The 20,085-nt window shown below is 41.9% G+C and overlaps 1 protein-coding gene across 1 annotated transcript; it reads left to right on the top strand.

Moving 5' to 3' along the window:
* Positions 1-3,324: 3,324 nt before the first annotated feature.
* On the top strand, positions 3,325-19,630 carry CTHRC1 (collagen triple helix repeat containing 1). Its single transcript, XM_019974122.2, has 4 exons — positions 3,325-3,634; positions 8,817-9,038; positions 11,308-11,524; positions 18,918-19,630. Exons 1-4 carry the CDS (start codon positions 3,485-3,487, stop codon positions 19,058-19,060), a joined length of 732 nt encoding a protein of 243 aa, XP_019829681.2. The 5' UTR covers positions 3,325-3,484; the 3' UTR covers positions 19,061-19,630.
* Positions 19,631-20,085: the final 455 nt, after the last annotated feature.

Raw genomic sequence — 20,085 nt, 5'->3', positions numbered from 1 at the left:
ACTCTTAGCGACCCCATGGACTGCAGCCTACCAGGCTCCTCCGTCCATGGGAGTTTCCAGGCAAGAGTACTGGAGTGGGTTGCCATTGCCTTCTCCTTGCTTAGCCCTACAATAAACCTTTCTTCTCTCCAAACTCCACATTTCAGTATTGTCTGGCCTCACTGTGCATCAGGCACAAGAACTTGCTTTTGGTAGCATAAGGAGGCAAGTGATAAAAATCAAAAGCTGCCAGCTATAGCCAGTTGATACACGTGGTAGAGAGAAATCTGAAATGACCACTAAGATTTCTGTCCTATGGTATATAATCCCCTCTCCTTGAGTATGAGCTAAACTGGGAATATGATGGATTTCACTCCCTTGTTACCTTATATGGCAGAAGGAATTTTGCAGGTGGAATTAAATTCTCTAATCATTTTACTTTGACTTACTCAAAAGGGAGAGTATCCTAGGCAAGTATGACTTAATTGTGTGAGCCCTTAAAAAAGACTGTACCCTTCCTGAAGTCAGAGATTCAAAGTGTGAGAGAGGATCTGTGAAAGGGGCCATATGGCATAGACCTGACAGTGGTCTCTAGAAGCTGCGAATGATCCCCAGATGGCAGACAACAAGGAAGCAGGGACCTCAGTCCTATAACCACAAGGAAATAAATTCTGCCAACAACTTAAGGAAGCTTGGATGTGTATCTCTCCCCAGCCAAGCTTCCAGATAAGGACTCACTCAGCTGACACCTTGACTTCAGCTTTGTATGATGACTTCAGCTTTGCATGATGACTTCAGCTTTGCACGATGCTAACTTGTGCTGGACTCCTGACCCACAAAAATGGGAGGTAATAAAATTCATGTTAAGTCACTAAGATTGTGGCAATTTGTTACACGGTAATGTAACAATAATATAATCAGTAAGGAGGTGTAGATTCCCTTTGCAACAGCAGCAAAATACATAACAGCCAGAATGAGGAATATATAAGACCTATATAAAGAAAAATTTTACCTATGCATAAATGAGGATTTGGAAAAACAGGGAGCTATATTATGTCTCTAAATGGGAAGATTAAACATTTTAAAGATGTCACTCTTAAAGGAGTTTTTATGACAGATAAGAAATGCATTAATAGTTCAAAAGAAAAATATCTGAACAGAAAATATGTAGACATTTGGAAATCTTTGGGAAGGATCACTCTGGAAATAGCACCTAGGACTCTGAACTAATCCAGAATCCCCAACTGTAGCTAAAACCTATTTAGTTAGAATGGGCCTAAGTTTTAAACCAAGAAAACTCAAATTTCAGAGGTAGCAAGATAAAAGACTTTGCAAACCCATGGAGTTATAGGGTCTGGGAGATCAGATATGTGAGAGCTGTAAAGCACTTACACATTATTATAGATTATCTTTGAAAAATAGACAATGATATCTGGTTTACTTGTCTTACAGTGTAACTTAATTAGCTATGTGTAGATTAAAAAAGCATAGATGTTGGGACTTCCCTGGTGGTCCAGCGGTTACGACTTCGCCTTCCAATGCAAGGGGTGTGGGTTTGGTCCCTAGTCAAGAAGCTAAGATCCACATGCCTCATGGCCAAAAAAACCAAAACATAAAATAGAAGCAATATTGTAGGAAGTTCAATAAAGACTTTAAAAATGATTCACATCCCAAAAAAATCTTTAGAAAAAAAATGCATGGATGTTAATACAGTATTAGCTAATTGCTGAAACCCCAATCTTGACCTCAAATTTACACAGAGAGGGGCCATCTGAAGTCACTGGGTGGTAGTAACAGCAGCAAGAACTGTGCTTGAATAGAAGATAGATTCTCTGGTGTTGCCCACCTCTCTCTGCAGCCTGTGGACTGCTGCCACCACCCTGGTTTGGCTACATAAGGGCATCACCTTTACACAGGGCTGGTTTCATGGGTAAACAACCCATGTGGCTGCACTGAGAAGGATCCCATGCCTAGTGGATTGCTCTGTTACCACTATCTTGAAATTCTTAATAATTTTTTAACAAAGGGCCCTGCATTTTCAGTTTGTACTGGGCCCCACACAGGCAGCCAGTCCTGGCTTTAGAACCCATTTGGATGTTTGCTTCTTCTGACAAACAGGAATGGAACTTACCTGAGATTAGTCACTGGCCCGATGAGCAATCCTAGAACTGCCCTGAACTGCTCCTCTGCTAGACTGTTCCTTCTCATTAATATCCATCTGTTGAGCCCACCGTAAGTTCCCAGAATCTGGCTGGGTATGTAAAGAGAACCTGCTGCTGAATCTGACCTCAGTAGCATCACCATTCTGTTGGAAACTTCCACATTGCGATTATTGGTATAGCAACACTTCTGTCCTGCCTAACTCCAGCCAGAGGTGAGGAAAGTTGCTCATACTCCAGCCTGACCCTAGCTGGTGGGTGACCAGGGTATCTGAGGATGCTTTCTTCCAGAATGCACAGAGGACAGAAGAGGTTAGAAAAAGATAATTATCAATGCGAAGTCAAGAGTGACTTCTACCACTGAATGTTGCTTAGCCTCCTGAACCTCAGTTTTCTCATCTGTGAATGGGGCAAGCAGTTGTTGTTCTGTTGCCAAGTTGTGTCCAACTCTTCGTGACCTCAAGGACTGCAGCACGCCAGGCTTCTCTGTCCCTCACCATTTCCCTGAGCTTGCCCAAGTTCATGTCCGTTGAATCAGTGATGCCATCTGACCATCTCATCTCCTGTCGCCCTCTTCTCCTGCCTTCAATCTTTCCCAGCATCAGAGTCTTTCCATTTCCACAGGCTTGCCAAGAGGACAGAGTGTGTGTGTGAAAGACTATTTGGTTCCTGGAGTTTTGCAAGTTTTATCACTCATTATGAAGCAGGGGTTCTTAAGTTTTGAGTCATGGGTCCCTGGGATGATGTATTCAGAGGTAGTAGGATCAATGCTTTGAATCCGATGATACCTATGATTCCTTCTCATCTCCCTTATCCCCTCCACCCCGCCCCCAAATGTCATCTCCTAAAAAAGAACTTGTCCATGGTGCCGGGGTTTGATCCAGGTGTTCCTGGACCCAATGTCTCTACAGTGTTCAGTTAAGCCGTGCCATCTCCACGCTGTCCTCAAAGCCTCCACCTGTGTGGTTCGCTGACCTCGGCAACACCGCCCTCCCCACCCCCCCGCCCCACCTCCCCCGGCTCCGCCGGCCACCGATCCACGCGGTCTGCACAGCCCCGCGAGGGTCCCGGCGGGCTGGGCGGCCGCAGGACTGGGCGGGCTCGGCTGTCGGCCCGCCCCACTTCGGGATCGGGGTGGGGGCTCCGACCTATTACTGGATGGAAACTCTGGTGTCCGGAGGGGCGGGAGGGAGAGGGGGAAAAGAGGGAAGCGTGCGAGTGAAAGGCGCATTCATGCAACCGGCGGTGGTGGCCTCGGAGCGCGGCGGGGCCAGACTGTGATCACGTCGTCCGGGCTCCCGGGTCTCTCCTCTCCAGCTCCGAGCGTCCCGGGGCCGCCGTGCGCCATGCGCCCCCAGGGCCCCGCCGCCTCCCCGCGGCGGCTCCTCGGCCTCCTGCTGCTCCTGCTGCTGCAGCTGCGGGCGCCGTCGAGCGCCTCCGACACCCCCAAAGGGAAGCAAAAGGCTCTGCTCCGGCAGAGGGAGGTGGTGGACCTGGTGAGTCGGGTGTAGGGGACAGAGCCGCGGAGCAGGGCCAGGGAAGGGGGTGGGGGTCTTGCGTGCCCCTGGGGGGGTCCCGCTTTGTCTGAGTCTGCGGGTAAGAAAGGACCTGGGCTCTGCGGATGGTGGAGTCCTGGAACTCGCAAGGGAGACTGATCTGAGAGGGCCATCGTGGACCTCGGATGCGCCGTGGGTTGGGTGGGACGCCGGGAGTACAAGGAGTCGCCCAATAATTTCTGACCTCTGCGCCGCCCCCCCTCGGCCCCCGCCCCTAGGGAGAGAGGGTTTGGGCTACAATGAGAGTAGAATAAGGAGCTGGGAGGTTAGAACGTAGGCCAAGGAGCTGTCAGCGAGACCTTGGACTCTCTAATCCCCTGGGTGGGCCTGGGCCAGGGACTTGCAACGTGTCCTTTGTTGGGGCTGGTGGCCACGTCTGCCAGCGGGATAGAATAACAACCCTCACCCAGTATCGGTCCAACTCTTTGTAACTTGATGATAGTGAGTCATGTTCGGTCAACTTCCTAGGGAGTATGTGCTGCAGTTTACTTTGTCACAGCTGGGCCAGAAATAGCTCAGAGGGTTTCTGATCAGAAGAGAAAATGAAGGGGCCCAGCACTAGCCCTCCAAGGACCCATTTCGTTGTTGTATTTAGGCAGATGGTCAGTCAGTCTTTCCAGACAAGCTGGGTCTTCAGGTGCCCACAGGTAGGAGCATGACAACTGAACGGAGGGATCAGACAGTTTCCAGGAGAGCAATAAATAGCCCAAGTTCTTTCTTTCTTTGGTGGCCCCCATGGCATGCAGTATCCTAGTTCCCTGACCAAAGATGAACTCATGTGCCCTGCACTGGAAGTGGGGAATCTTAACCACTGGACTGCCAGGGAAGTCACCCAAGTGATTTCTGAGGGGCTAATCTATGGGCAGGTCTGTTTGCTTAAAGCTCTTTCCTTCTAAAAGTCAGCAAACCCATTGGAGGGCAGAGTGGTTTTCTGCCCTTGTAGCAAGAAGGATCCTTTCAAAACGATCACATTCCTTGGCATATAATAAACTTCAGTCATTGAGCCAATATGGGTTATACAATCATTGCAGGACATAAAAGGGGCATTTTTTTTTAATTTTAAAATAAAAACAAACTGTTTTGAATTTTTTAAGTTGCCATTGTAAACTGAGCTAATAAACCAAGCTCCCTGGCAGCTAGTTCTATGCCAGATTCAAAAGCTCAGGAAAAAAATTCCTGCCCTTCCACACTGCACTTTTTGGTGATGTACTATGTAATTTTCCTCCACAAAGCAGACTATGTGTTCAGGGCTATAGTTCTATTTTGAGTGTCTAAATTGTTTTAAACTGTACCAAATGAATGTGGTTCATGTGCAGTCTGCATTTTACGAGTCTGTAGTTATGATACACAAAATACCCTTTTTCCCCATAAAGCCAGCAATTTTTTTTCCTTTCCCTCCAAGGATTTACAGAACCTGAGGTTTCCCACAACTCTAGCCCGACTTGGAAAAGTTTATTGTGCAGCCAGGCTCAGGTGCATCCTGTAGATTGGATTTGGTTTTGCTGGGGGAAAAGAATCCTCGCAGTCATTAAGGTTTCAACAGATTCTATAAAGCAGCTTCTTTGTACAGGGTCTTTCAAAGCCTTCCTTTCAAGCGTCCAGCAAGCTCTGCCCCCTGGTGGCCAGTGAAAGAAACAGGGGTTCATTCCGCAGACCTTAGAGGAAGCCCTGCCTGGTACCGATCATGTGCTGGGTTAGCATTTCAAAATGAAAGAAGACAGATTAATACCTGTGGAACCGAATTCAGTAAAATTATGCGGTCTCTCAATGCAGTTTTTTAGATAAAAAAGGTGAATAAAAATTCTCAACCATAGCACAGTTGACTTTTGGAATCAGGTGATTCTTTGTTGTGGGGACAGTGCTGTGCATCTGGCATGCTTAGCAACATCCCTACCATCTGGGGCTTCCCTGAAAGCTCAGTTGGTAAAGAATCCGCCTGCAATGCAGGAGAACCCGGTTCGATTCCTGGGTCAGGAAGATCCCCCGGAGAAGGGATAGGCTACCCACACCGCTATTCTTGAGGTTCCCTGGTGGCTCAGCTGGTAAAGAATCCTCCTGCATTGCAGGAGACCTAGGTTCGATCCCTGGGTTGGGAAGATCCCTTGGCGAAGGGAAAGGCCACCCACTCAAGTATTCTGGCCTGGAGAATTCCATGGACTGTATAGTTCATGGGGTCGAAAAGAGTCTGACACAACTGCGCGACTTTCACTACCATCTACCAAGTGCCAGGCAATCCCTCCTTCCCAAGTCCTGACAACCAAAAACGTCTTCAGACATTGCCAGGTAGCCTCTGTTATCCAGGTATCCAATTTTGTTCCCCGTTGAGAATTTATATATAGAAAAATAAGATGTGTAACATCTTCCTCTCAGGGAAATAATAGTGAAAAAAATTTTTTTTAAATACCAGAAATGTTATTATTTCTCCCTTCCCACCTGAAATCTGTGTCTGAATATTGCATATATCTGCTACTGAAAGTAACATGTCTACTAAATGAAAATTAAAGCATATCTACAAAATAAGATTAATGTATATCTATGAAAAAAATGAAAATTAAGCATAAAATAAACCAAACTATAATGTTTTGTACTTTGGCATGTCTTCAGATACTTTTGCAATTTTGTTAAATACATTTCTTATTTCTCTGGCAGTAAATACATAGGAATGTCTCCTTTTTTTTTTCCCTAAAGTCAGGAAAATATCAGTAGTTGAAGTCACAAAAATCATTTAGCAAAGTAAAATTCAAATTGGTGACGTGAGGAGATTGACCAGCAAACATTAGATAATAAGGACCTTTTCCAGGTAGTATCATTACTGACTTTTTAAAAACATGTTTATTTATTTGGCTGCACTGGGTCTTAGTTGCCACGTACGGGATCTTCCATCTTTGTTTTGGCATATGAGATCTTTCGTTTCGGCATATGGGATCTAGTTCTCTGACCAGGAATCAAACCCAGGTCCCCTGCATTGCAAGCTCGGAGTCTTAGCCACTGGACCACCAGGGAAATGCCTGAATTTTATAATATGACCATATCTAATCCTAGGTGCTAAAATTCAAAAATAAGATTTGAAGTTATTTTAATATGTAAGGAATATTGATTTTTTTGTTGTTGTTCTCACTGGACAATAGATTTATACAGAATGATAGTATCAGATCATTTATACAAATAGGGATTGTTAAAGTAAAATTTTAAATAAATTGGGTTTGGGGCTTGAAGGGTCTAATAAATGGACCAATTCAGGGATAGGTATGGGAATTAGGCAGATGGAGATGCAGTTTTACCACTGATGCAACTGTTTTGCTGTGTGTGGCTTATGGCTTATGTGTGTTAGCTGGCAAGTTTGCTAATGCTCTGTTCCCCAGGTCTGGTGCCCTGGGCAACTGCCTCACACAGTCTTGGGGGAATAATAAGAAAAATCATGGCTGCAAAATACAATATTTAGTGTGTGCCAGGCACTGCTCCAGCACATTTTATGTATCATCTCACTTAAATCTCCTACAAGGTAAGAGTCTTTATTGTTTTCCCCTGCATTTTAGATAAGGAAACAGGCATTAAAGTGTTGAATGATTTGTCCTATCTCATATAGCTTATAAGTGGTAGAGCCAAGATTAAAATCCAGAGAATATGACTCTAGAATCCATCGCTTAACCTCTACATCATATTACTGCACCACTCCCCAAGAGAAAGAGAGAGAATCATAGCACTGAAGAGTTTGATAGGGGCTTCCCTGGTGGCTCAGTGGTAAAGAATCCGCCTGCCAATGCAGGAGACACAGGTTCGTTCCCTGATCAGAGAAGATCCCATATGCCGCAGAGCAACTAAGCCTGTGCACAACTGTTGAGTCTGTGCTCCAGAGCCTGGAAACCACAACTACTGAGCCTATGAGCCACACATACTGAAGCCTGTGCACCTAGAGCCGGTGCTCCGCAACAAGAGAAGCCACTGCAACGAGAAACCTGGGCGCCTTAACTAAAGAGTAGTCCCCACTCGCTGCAACTAGAGAAGAGCTTGCACAGCAATGAAGATCCCAACACAACCTACATAAATAAATCAAGTTACCAAAAAATTTTTTTGATAGATTACTGTTCCCCTCTAAAGACTAATGGACACTTGCAATGAAGTCATTTACCCCTACTCCTTGGCAGGGTGGGCTAGGTGGATTTGGAGGCCAGAAGTGTTCCCCTAGTGACACTTCCTCCACATGAAAATAAGAGGAGGAAAAGGTTTGCTTATCCAGCTTAGAGACATTGCCAGTATGAAATAAATATTGAGTTAAGATATTATTTTATAATTATATCTCTAAGAATTTATCTTAGGGAAATAATTCCAAAAAAGAATAAAGCTATGTAGATAAAGATTTTCATTATGATAGAACAAATAGAAATAGCAATCCCAAACTAGTGCAATGTTTACATAAAACTGTAGTTCTGAAATCTAAGTCCCTTTACAATATATAGGGTTAGAAGAATAAGCGTTATATCAAATTATGCTCACTTTGGAATACAGCCATTTAAAAATTATGTATACTTTTTATGAGCAGTTGGAGAAGGAAATGGTAACCCGATCCAGTATTCTTGCCTGGGAAATCCCATGGCCTGGTGGGGTACAGTCCATGGGGTCACAAAACAGTTGGCCACGACTTAGCGACTAAAACAACAATGACAATGAGCAGTAGGGCAAAGCAGACAAATGAAAACATTTTCTCTTCTTTTTGTTTGATTGTGTGTGTGTGTGTGTGTAAAGTCTGTGCAAAAAAAAAAAAAAAAAGAATAGGAAAGAAATTCCATAATTTTAGGAATACCTTTAAAAATCAGTTCTTTATGTATATGGGACTTCCCTGGTGGTCCTATGGTTAAGACTCTGAGCTTCCAATGCTACAGGTGCAGGTTTGATCCCTGGTCAGGGAACTAAAACCACATATATATATATATATATATATATATATACACACACACACACACACACACACACACACACATTGACTTATCTGGAACACCGGCAACTGGTTCCCGTTGAAGGGATTCTTGACTCCTAGGGCTCAAAATAAGTGCGGTTCTAATCAGACTGAGTCTTTGAATCTTAGGTGGTGAGAGATTTTCCCCCTTTCTCTTTTCTGCTGCAGTACAATGGCGTATGCTTACAAGGGCCTGCGGGGGTGCCTGGGCGAGACGGGAGCCCCGGGGCCAATGGCATCCCTGGTACCCCTGGGATCCCAGGTCGAGATGGATTCAAAGGAGAGAAGGGGGAATGCCTGAGGGAAGTCTTCGAGGAGTCCTGGACGCCTAACTACAAGCAGTGTTCATGGAGTTCCCTGAATTATGGCATAGATCTTGGAAAAATTGCTGTAAGTCTAGTCTGAATTATTTTAAAGTTGAAATAAAACTTAAAGGTTTTCATAGTTGAGTGATCATTTTAGGTGAGATTTTATTTTATTTTTCCTAAAAGACAAAAAATATTAAGGAATGGGTACCATGTCACTTTCAACTTAGAATTAATGAAAAAATTGATAACTTCAGAATTAATTGTATAAAAGTATTTCTAAGACAAATATGTCACTGAATTATTTCAACCCTAAGAACACTTAAAATAACTTACTCTTTTTTTTTTTTTTTAATGGAAACTGTCTGTGTTGGACAGTAAGTAGCTTTCCAATCTTGTCCTAAAGTGAATTTAAATTAATTCAAGAAATTCTGCTATGGTTCCAGACATAAAGGTGGAAAGAAATCTCCAAGAAATTCCTGCATGATTGGAATTATCTAGAGGTGGGAAATCCAGTGGTATTTGTCCTTAATCTGGATAGCAGATTCGGCTTAAAATTCTTTGGCCTGATGGGAGTAGAATGGACCAGAGATGTACTACAATGATCATTTAAAATTATTCAGCAATATTTAGGGAGAATAATTACTTTGTTCAGTGTTTGCTTCCAAAGTAACTGGCAAGTCCCTTGGATGGCATAGAGTTGAAGCTGGTGCCATTTCAAGCCTCTTTCTTCTTTTGCTGACCAACTCTATACATGGTTCCATATCCACAATATATTATTCCTTGATATTAACCACTACTGCTGCTGCTGCTGCTAAGTCGCTTCAGTCGTGTCCGACTCTGTGCGACCCCATAGATGGCAGCCCACCAGGCTCCCCCGTCCCTGGGATTCTCCGGGCAAAGAACACTGGAGTGGGTTGCCATTTCTTTCTCCAAGGCATGAAAGTGAAAAGTGAAAGTGAAGTCGCTCTGTCGTGCCCTACTCTTAGCAACCCCATGGATTGCAGCCTACCAGGCTCCTCCGTCCATGGGATTTTCCAGACAAGAGTACTGGAGTGGGGTGCCATTGCCTTCTCCGATTAACCACTACTACCACCAGGCAAATAGAAGAAGTTTTATTTCCCAAAAACGCTCAGGTTCTAAGTAGCAACCTGTATATTATCCTTGCTCCTCATCTCAGCTCTTTAATATCTGCTCTGTTACTTATAAAAATGTTTGAAATGATCTCGATTGGATTTCTGTGTGATGGAATATCCATTTAGCTTTCATAGTTTGGGAACTATGACCAGTTATACTTTCATATATGATTTCTTAGAAAGCATTTTGTTAGTGTTGCCTACTTCTTTAAACACTTGACATTATAGATTGGTTGCTTTTTTATAGTTCATCAAAATTAAAAACTTTCCCTATCGACTCTGAATTATTAATATGTTTCCAGTTTCCTTTTGGTGGTCAGAATGGGTTTGGGAGCCTTTTGCAAGTAAAAGTGAGTAGCACCAAGAGTCAGTAGGCAAATTTTGCAAAGACCAATTAGAGGAAGAAACCCTGGGTCTTATCTTTGTGTCACAGAGTTAAAGACTAAAAACCCCGCCTGCACTTTACTCCTGATACTGTTTTCTGGTGCTTGAAAAGAAACAGGTCAGAGTAATATATTTGGGCAGTGCTAGTCTAGAATGTAAGGGAGAAGGCAATGGCACCCCACTCCAGTACTCTTGCCTGGAAAATCCCATGGAAGGAGGAGCCTGGTAGGGTGCAGTCCATGGGGTTGCGAAGAATCAGACACAACTGAGCGACTTCACTTTCACTTTTCACTTTCATGCCTTGGAGAAGGAAATGGCAACCCACTCCAGTGTTCTTGCCTGGAGAATCCCAGGGACGGGGGACCCTGGTGGGCTGCTGTCTATGGGGTCACACAGAGTCGGACACGACTGAAGCAACTTAGCAGCAGCAGCAGTCTAGAATGTAAGTTCCATGATGGCACGGATTCCATTTGGTTTACTGCTGTAATCTGAAAGCATCCAAAATATAGGAAATAATTTTGGAAGAAAAAGAAAAGTAAATATATAGATTGGTTTAGTCTAAAATTCTGAAAGGTGGCTGTTTTTGTAAAACTGAGAGATACCCTCAATGGAGTGAATAATTCTAAGAAAGCCATAATTCAATTTTCTTAGAGTTTCTAATATCAGTGTCTCTTACCATCTTGCAGAGAACTGGTTTCCCTCTGTAAAAGCTGAGCTTTTTAAATGTACTTTGGGGAAAAGAATAGTTGAATAAAATTCACGATACAGTTTGAAAGCATCTTTTAAATTAAAAATGAAAATGCTAATTAAACCCTATTTCTGTGTTTGTGATAGGAATGTACATTCACAAAGATGCGTTCAAACAGTGCCCTAAGAGTTTTGTTCAGCGGCTCACTTCGGTTAAAATGCAGAAGTGCATGCTGTCAGCGTTGGTATTTCACGTTCAATGGAGCTGAGTGTTCAGGACCTCTTCCTATTGAAGCCATAATTTATTTGGACCAAGGAAGCCCTGAATTGAATTCAACAATTAATATTCATCGCACTTCTTCTGGTACGTAGAATAGTGGCGTTGCACAACGTGCCTGAGATCTTTAGAGAGCAAAGATTAGTTTTGAGTCCACTGTAATGGTAGGTCATCACAGGTTTTCTGTGTATAGTTCTCCACCCTGGTTGCACTTCAGAATTTCCTGTAGCTCTTTTTAAAAAATATGTGGATACCTGAATCCCATCTCTGATCAACTGCATCAGAATCTCATGGTTAGAACCCAGCCGCTGTATTTTTTCTAAAAAGATCACAAGGTGGAAAATCACTGAATTAGATGAAATGGTAAAATAGCCAGTATTGCCATAGAGCAGTGGTTTTCAACCTTGTCTCTACCTTGTGTTCAGTTGGGGAACTTTGAAAAATCGCCGTGCCTGGGTACCACTCTTCTATAGAGTCTGACTTAATAGGTCTGGTTGCATCCTAGGTGGCGGGACTTCCCAAGTCTCTCCTGGTTATCCTAATGTCCTCCAAGGTTGAGAACCACTGGCATAGATTGATAAAGAGGCTGATTTCTCTGCCTTGTTCTTTAAAATAGTAGGTACAGTCTGCTGCATTTGTAAGAGAGAACTTTTCTATATTGTTTCTGTATTCTCTGCTTGCTTCTACTGGTATGAGAGAAGGGACATTCAATTAAACCAGTGGTTACTTAGGCTTTACTTAGTTTCTTACAACCTTTTTCACCCTTCCAATTTGCTTCAAATGCCGAACGACCATAGAGTGGGTGACATTGAGTTGAGCTCGGCAACTTCTTGGGAAGCTGTAAGAGGATCATCAAAGCTGGTCATGGTCAACTTCCGATGGCTGGCCACTGCACTCCTCATCTTCAAGGCTCTCATCTCCTTTGCAAAACTTCTTAAACCACCACTGCACTGTATGATCATTAGCAGTTCCTGGGCAAATGCATTGTTGATATTGCAAGTTGTCACTGCTGCTTTATGACCCATTTTGAACTTGAATAAGAAATTCACTTGAACTGCTGTTTTGTTAAAAACAAACAAACAAACAAAAAAAAACCTTGCACTTCGCTGGTGGTCCAGTGGTTAAAATGCCATGCTTCCTATGCAGAGGGCACAAGTTCCATCCTTGGTCGGGAAGATCCCATATGCCTCTCGGCACAACCAAAAAAACCAAACAGACAAACAAAAAAAATGTAAAACTGTTGGGGTTTTTATGTTTTTTTTGGGGGGAGGGTTGATTTGTTTCATTGTATTTTAAGGTTCATTGATAGAGTTTAGAAGCCAGGAAAAAGTAGAAGGGGAAAAAAACTACCTGTTAGGTTGGTGCACACGTAATTGCAGTTTTGGATCGTGAATTTTACATCATTATAACTAGGCTCAAACACATCTTTATTAATCAAAATAGGGACCATTATAATCAACACATTTTTGCCAATGAGAAACAAATTTATTTATTCCTTCAGTGTAAAAATCTGTGCTTTGAGATTTGATGAACTCTTGGAAAGCATTTTTTTTTTTTGCCTCTTTCTGGTTGTGGAAGTGTTTACTCTGCAAAAATTCTAGATGCTTGAAGAAGTGGTAGTAGATTGGCAAGAGGTCAGGTAAATATGGCAGATGATGCAAAACTTTGCAGCCCAATTCATTCAACTTTTGCAGTGGCGGTTGTGCAATGTGCAGTCAGGCATTGTCGTGGAGAAGAACCGTGCCCATTCTGTTGACCAGTGCCAGCTGCAGGCATTGTAGTTTTAAGTGCATCTCATCAATTCTCGGGCTTCCCAGGTGGCTCAAATGGTAAAGAATCTGTCTGCAATGCAGGAGACCTAGGTTTGATCCCTGGGTTGGGAAGATCCCCTGGAGAAAGGCATGGCAACTCACTCCAGTATTCTTGCCGGGAGAACTCCATGGACAGAGGGGCCAGATGGGCTACAGTCCATGGGGTCACAAAGAGTCAGACATGACTGAGCGACTAACACTTCCACTTTCATCAAGCATACTTCTCAGAGGTAATGGTTTCCCCAGGATTCAGAAAGCTGTAGTGGGTCAGACCAGCAGCAAACTACCAAATAGTGACCATGACCTTTTCTGTAGTGCAAGTTTGGCTTTGTGAAGTGTTTTGGAGCTTTTTCTTGGTCCAACCACTGAGCTGGCCATTGCCAGTTGTCATATACAATTCACTTTTCCTCCCACATCACAATCTGATTGAGAAATGGTTCGTCGTTGTTGCATAGAATAAGAGAAGATGACACTTCAAAAGTGACAATGTTTTAAATTTTTGGTTAGTTCATGAGGCACCCACTTATCAACCTTTTTCACCCTTCCAATTCGCTTCAAATGCCGAACGACCGTAGAGCGGTCGACATTGAGTTGAGCTCGGCAACTTCTTGGGAAGCTGTAAGAGGGTCATCAAAGCTGGTCATGGTCAACTTCCGATGGCTGGCCACTGCACTCCTCATCTTCAAGGCTCTCATCTCCTTTGCAAAACTTCTTAAACCACCACTGCACTGTATGATCATTAGCAGTTCCTGGGCAAATGCATTGTTGATATTGCAAGCTGTCACTGCTGCTTTATGACCCATTTTGAACTTGAATAAGAAATTCACTCAAGCTTGATTTTTGTCTAACATCATTTCCATAATCTAAAATACGTAAAATACACTACAAGTAATAAGTGATTGGAGAAGGCAATGGCACCCCATGCCAGTACTGTTGCCCGGAAAATCCCATGGATGGAGGAGCCTGGTGGGCTGAAGTCCATGGGGTCGTTAAGAGTCAGACATGACTGAGTGACTTCACTTTCACTTTCCACTTTCATGCATTGGAGAAGGAAATGGCAACCCACTCCAGTGTTCTTGCCTGGAGAATCCCATGGACAGAGAAGCCTGGTAGGCTGCAGTCCATGGGGTCGCACAGAGTCGGACACGACTGAAGTGACTTGGCAGCAGGCAGCAATAAGTGATTACTCTACATTCAGAAAATTAAGATCATGGCATCCAGTCCCATCACCTCATAGCAAATAGATGAGGAAACAAGGGAAACAGTGAGAGGCTTTATTTTTGGAGGCTCCAAAATCACTGCAGATGGTGACTGCAACCATGAAATTAAAAGACGCTTGCTCCTTGGAAGAAAAACTATGACCGACTAAGACAGCATATTAAAAAGCAGAGACATTACTTTGCCAACAAAATTCCGTCTAGTCAAGCTATGGTTTTTTCAGTAGTCATCTATGGATATGAGAGTTGGACTATAAAGAAAGCTGAGTGCTAAATAATTTATGCTTTTGAACTGTGGTGTTGGAGAAAGCTCTTGAGAATCCCTTGGACAGCAAGGAGATCCAACTAGTCCATCCTAAAGGAAATCAGTCCTGAATATTCACTACAAGGACTGATGCTGAAGCTGCAACTCCAGTACTTTGGCCACCTGATGCAAAGTGACTCATTGGAAAAGACCGTGATGCTGGGAAAGTTTGAAGGAAGGAGGAGAAGGGGATGACAAAGGTTGAGATGGTTGGATGGCATCACCAGCTCAATGGACATGAATTTTGAGTAAGCTCCAGGAGCTGGTGATGAACAGGAAAGCCTGGCATGCTGCAGTCCATGGGGTCGCAAAGAGTTGGATATGATTAAGCGACTGAATTGAAGAATGTCATTAGCAAAAGCGCATAAAGTGAGAAATGCACATTAAAATGATGTCTAACATAACCACATTTATTTAAGAATGTATTCCAATATCTAATGGCAAAGTTCAACAATGCAAAACCACAACTACTTTTGCATCAACCTAATATTAATGTCATCACTCAGATACACCACTATCAGTATTTGGCTGCCAGCTCTTTTGCTTTCTTGCGTTGTTGTGTGTATGTGGTGTGTGTGTGTGTGTGTGTGTGTGTGTGTGTGTGTGGCAGGTGAGGTGTGGGAGTGACCTACCTTAACAGCACGTACTAGGGGAATCACAAGGTGTATATATCACTAGCTTCATTTCCCAGATTTCTTGAAAAAATTTCTCTCTGATCTTATACTTTAGAATGGAGAGGGAAGAGAAGAGATACCCTCACTGCTAATCAGAAGAAATATTTCAGCATTCTTAGGGACCCAAGCCAGATGGTCCCCAAAATTAATATAGCACATTTATTGCTAAGGAATCAAGGGCATTCCTTCCATTTTCTTCTTCAAATCCACACAATATCCTCAAGACATAAAGAAGATATTTTAACCTCTTCTCTTTGTACATAGAGAAGGCCCAGGGAAAGGAAGTACCCTGAGTAGGAGAATCAGTGTCCTGGTGAATGGAAACCAAGCCGTGCTCTCATCTCCCAAGACAAGGTTTGATCAGAATGAAAAGCGTCTTCACTAAGTTCTGTGCTGTAAAGGAAGACGTGCTTTCCATCTGAGAAGCAGTCACTAAAATTTTAAAAATTGTGGTATAAAATCTAAAATTTGATTAGAAAGTTGGTATGTGTTTAAATAGTAGTTGAATGCATCTAGAGATTATCAGACTCAGTGAAGACAAATACCATCAGATATCTCTAATATGTGGACTCTAAAACATGGCACAAATGACTGTATCTACAAAACAGAAAGCGTCTCGCCAACATAGAGGACTGGCTTTTGGTTGCCAAGGGGGAGGAAAGGACTGGGAGTGTGGGATTAGCAGATGTAAACTATTATATATAGGATGGACAAACAACAAGCTCCTAGTGGATAGCACAGGAAACTATATTCGGTATCTTATGATAAACCATAATGGAAAAGAATGTGAAAAAAAGAATGCGTATAACTGAGTCACTTTGCTGTACTGCAGAGACTGGCCCAGCACTGTAATTTAACTATACTTACATTTTAAAGATTAAATTATAAACGTCAAAAGATATGTTGTAAAGCAACTATGCTCCAAAAAGGTTAATAAAAAATGAAATCCATAAAAATAAATAAAAAACAGTTTATATAAGTAACTTACTTTCTATTATATTATCTTTAAAGTTTTTATGTTAATATCTTTCTATAATGTAAGCCCTCAGGCCCAGGAACTGTCACCTATACCTACACACACTTCATAAATTATTTAACATAGCATTTACCAACCACGTTGTAGAAACTCATTTGGTATGATCACTGGGTAAAATGTCAGAAGTAATTTGTTATTCGTAACAGATTTTGTCTTAAGATGAATTAAATGTTGCCTCAGTAGTGATTCACTTTTCTTGCACACCGATACTCTCTTGAGAGAAAGAAAAGGGATACACTTATATTTGCACATCAGAGGATGACATTAAGCCTTAAATATGCCCATCAGAGTTTAGGATATCATCTTACCTGGATCTAGGCGGAAAACAGGTTAAGAACCTTTAATTCAACATCTTTTAGGTGCTTAATAAGCTATTACTACCTTATTACAGCAAAAAATGTTCGTTTGTTCAAAAAACATTATTTTACTTGTTAAAGACCATAAAGTGACCATTTGACTCTCCCTGTGTGAGGATGATGCCAGACCCAACCTTGTCTGACCTGTGGAGGGAAGTGAACACATTTCTAGGCCATGGGTATTGCGGGCACGCACAGCTTAGTTCTCCCAACTTGGAAAGGGTCTTGAACCAGAGACAGGTATCTGGATTCAGTGGGACTTGCCTTCAATTCACTGATGTCACAGCTGGTAGAAGCAGATTGTTTCAGGCCTACATCCCTGGGCTCAGCTTGAATATACTAACCTCAACCAGATAGGAAGACAATCCAGTCACATGCGATCATCCCCACCCTACTTATGTGGCAATACCTGTTTTCTTAAAGAATCTGCCAACCTGTGGTTCCTTTTTCCCCTGACACAGACATCAGAGGGGTATAACTTTTGCCTATTAAAATGAACAGTAAGGGGAATATTTTTTTAATGTTGGAGAAGAGGCTTGATAAGATGGAATGCAGGTTATATATATATTAGTATGTGAAAGTCTGGAGGACTTGTGAAAAGGCACATGTTTATAAAGCAAAAAACAAAACACAGAGGAAAAACAGGATTTAGTTAGCTTGTTTTTTCACTGTGGAGGAATTTCTATGTAAAACGGGATTCCAGGTTGAAGGACTAGTATAATGATGGGACTATAAAATGCTAGGATTTCTTTTGACATTATGGAAGTTGTTTCTTCTACTTAGTACTATCAAGTATATATAGGAAAGGGCTCTCTTTATTTTTTTAACTCTTAAAATGAGACATTATTTTAATTACTTAAAATTTGATCTTTTATAAGGTGTTTTCAGTTTGGTCTGCTGATAGAAAATTACAATATGGAGGCTTCACGTGTAACAACTTGTCCCAAATGGCTACATAAATTACTGATTCAGCTTATAATCAGAATTGTATTTTCATCTTCCAGTGCTCTTTTCTTCAGGTGGAAAGGTCTTTCTTTAAAAAAAAAAAAAAGCTTACATATCGCATCAACATCTTTTTTTTTAAAGAAAATACAACTTTATTTAATTTTTTATATATATATATTTTTTGGGGGGTGCTGAATTGAGTCTTGGTTGTGGCACACAGGATCTTCCTTTGTGTCATGTGAGATCTTTTGTTGAGGTGCACAGACTCTCTAGTCACGGCATGGGCTCCAGAGCACGCAGGCTTCAGTAGCTGCGGTGCAGCAGTTTACTTACCCTGGGGCGTGTGGGATCTTAGTTCCTTAGTGAAGGATCGAATCCTCATCCCCTGCATTGCAAGATGGACTCTTAACCATTGGACCACCAGGGAAGTTCCCTTTCACTCCTAGTGGCTAGGGCTAAGATCCCACAAGCCACATGGTGTGGCCAAAAGAAAAAAAATAAATGTAGGCTTCCTTTATTTAGTCATAAATAAATTACTTTTTTTGTTTTAGGTCATCTCCATAAGTAAACAAATTCTACCTTTATGGCTGAAACCTCAAAGACAATTTCCTGTGAGCTTTTACCATAGAATGGATATGTATATGTCTTTTTTTTTTTTTTTTTTTTTAAAGATTACTTATTATTTTGGCTATGCTGGGTCTTCGTTGCTGTGTGGGCTTTTCTCTAGTAATGGTGCATGGGCTTCTCATTGTGGAGGCTTCTCTTGTTACAGAACATAGGCTCTCAGGACATGGGCCTCAGTTGCAGCACATGGGCTCACTGGTTGCAGCTTGTGAGCTTAGGTGCTCTGTGACACATGGGATCTTCCCAGACGAGGGATCGAACCTGTGTCTCCTGCATTGGCAGGCAGATTCTTCACCACTGAGCTCTCAGGAAAGCCCTGGATATATATTTAAATACTTATGAGCTAGGAAAATGAGAACTTATCTTTATAAGACCCTTATTAAATATTAGCATTTTAAATTTACTGTACCTTAACTTGCTTTAATCACTGGCATGCTAAAATGATAAAATTGAGCTGAAAGTTTTTGCCTTTATATTCCAAAGAGGTTTGTAACTCTCATCTCTGTTTTGCAGTGGAAGGACTCTGTGAAGGCATTGGTGCTGGCCTGGTGGACATTGCTATCTGGGTTGGTACTTGCTCAGATTACCCGAAAGGAGATGCCTCCACAGGGTGGAATTCGGTGTCTCGTATCATTATTGAAGAGCTCCCAAAATAAATCCTTTCATTTTTGTTCCCTACCTCTTTTTTATTATACCTTTGAATGGTTCGTTTTAGTGACACCTTATATAATTTTTATGTGTACATTGTTGTTGTTCAGTGGCTAAGTCATGTCCAACTCTTTGCCACCCCCTGGACTGCAGCACTCCAGACTTCCCTGTCCTTTATTATCTCCCGGAGTTTGCTCAGCGTCATGTCCATTGAGTCGGTGATGCTGCCTAACCATCTCATCCTCTGCCTGTACTTTTCCTTTTGCCTGCACTTCTGAGTGAAGGAACATGACTAAGTGTGTTTACAGACCAAAGTGTGATTTCACACTGTTTTTAGATCCAGTATTATTCGTTTTCCTTCAATCAAAATTATAGTTTTGAGATTTTGTAGTTGATTAAAATACTTTCTTCATTTTCCCATTCCCTGAACCTGTAATTTGAAATGTTATTATGGTCTTCATTTCTTTCCTGTTCTCTTACTATAGCACTTTTTAAAATATAAAAGCTACCAGTCTTTGTACAAGTTGTAAATGTTCAGAATTGTTTTATATCTGTGAAATAAAACTTATTTCAAACAACCTTGCTATCTTTAATGTAATTGCTACTAAAAGGAGGGTTTCTGGTACTTTATATCTGGAAAGTTTTATTTATCCAATTAACAATCTTATTTTCAATTTAGTACATGTATAGTACTGTTCCATATTTTAAGAGATTCAAAGAGAAAGAAGCATTTATGTGCCAGGAAATATGTTAATATTAGCACCTTAGAAATCTTTATTTAACAAAGAGTAAAGGGCTCTGGTGATGACCATCAATGACCGGTAATATTCCAAAATAAGAGAAAGGCTATGTGCCCCCTAAGGAATGCACGTAGCACCACCCAGGAAGTTGTTTTGCAAAGAAAAAATCAAGCCTGGACCTGATTTAACCTCCAGATATAACCACTAAATTTTAGGAAATACAGGGGATAGAAGAATATGTTAATTGACATGTCAGCCAATCAGGTCTATGGAAAACTTGAAAGACAGCTGGG

The sequence above is a fragment of the Bos indicus genome, chromosome 14 (assembly GCF_029378745.1).
Source record: "Bos indicus isolate NIAB-ARS_2022 breed Sahiwal x Tharparkar chromosome 14, NIAB-ARS_B.indTharparkar_mat_pri_1.0, whole genome shotgun sequence".
NCBI lineage: Eukaryota > Metazoa > Chordata > Mammalia > Artiodactyla > Bovidae > Bos > Bos indicus.
Note: the sequence above shows the minus strand (reverse complement) of the source record. Positions and strands in the feature narration are given on the sequence as shown.

What these genes read in the sequence shown, in the direction of transcription:
- CTHRC1 (XM_019974122.2), top strand. Translation starts at nt 3,485, where the DNA reads ATGCGCCCCCAGGGCCCCGCCGCCTCCCCGCGGCGGCTCCTCGGCCTC. An exon ending in TAGATCTTGGAAAAATTGCT is followed by an intron (nt 9,039 to 11,307) that starts GTAAGTCTAGTC and finishes TGTTTGTGATAG; the next exon opens with GAATGTACATTCACAAAGAT. An exon ending in TATTCATCGCACTTCTTCTG is followed by an intron (nt 11,525 to 18,917) that starts GTACGTAGAATA and finishes TCTGTTTTGCAG; the next exon opens with TGGAAGGACTCTGTGAAGGC.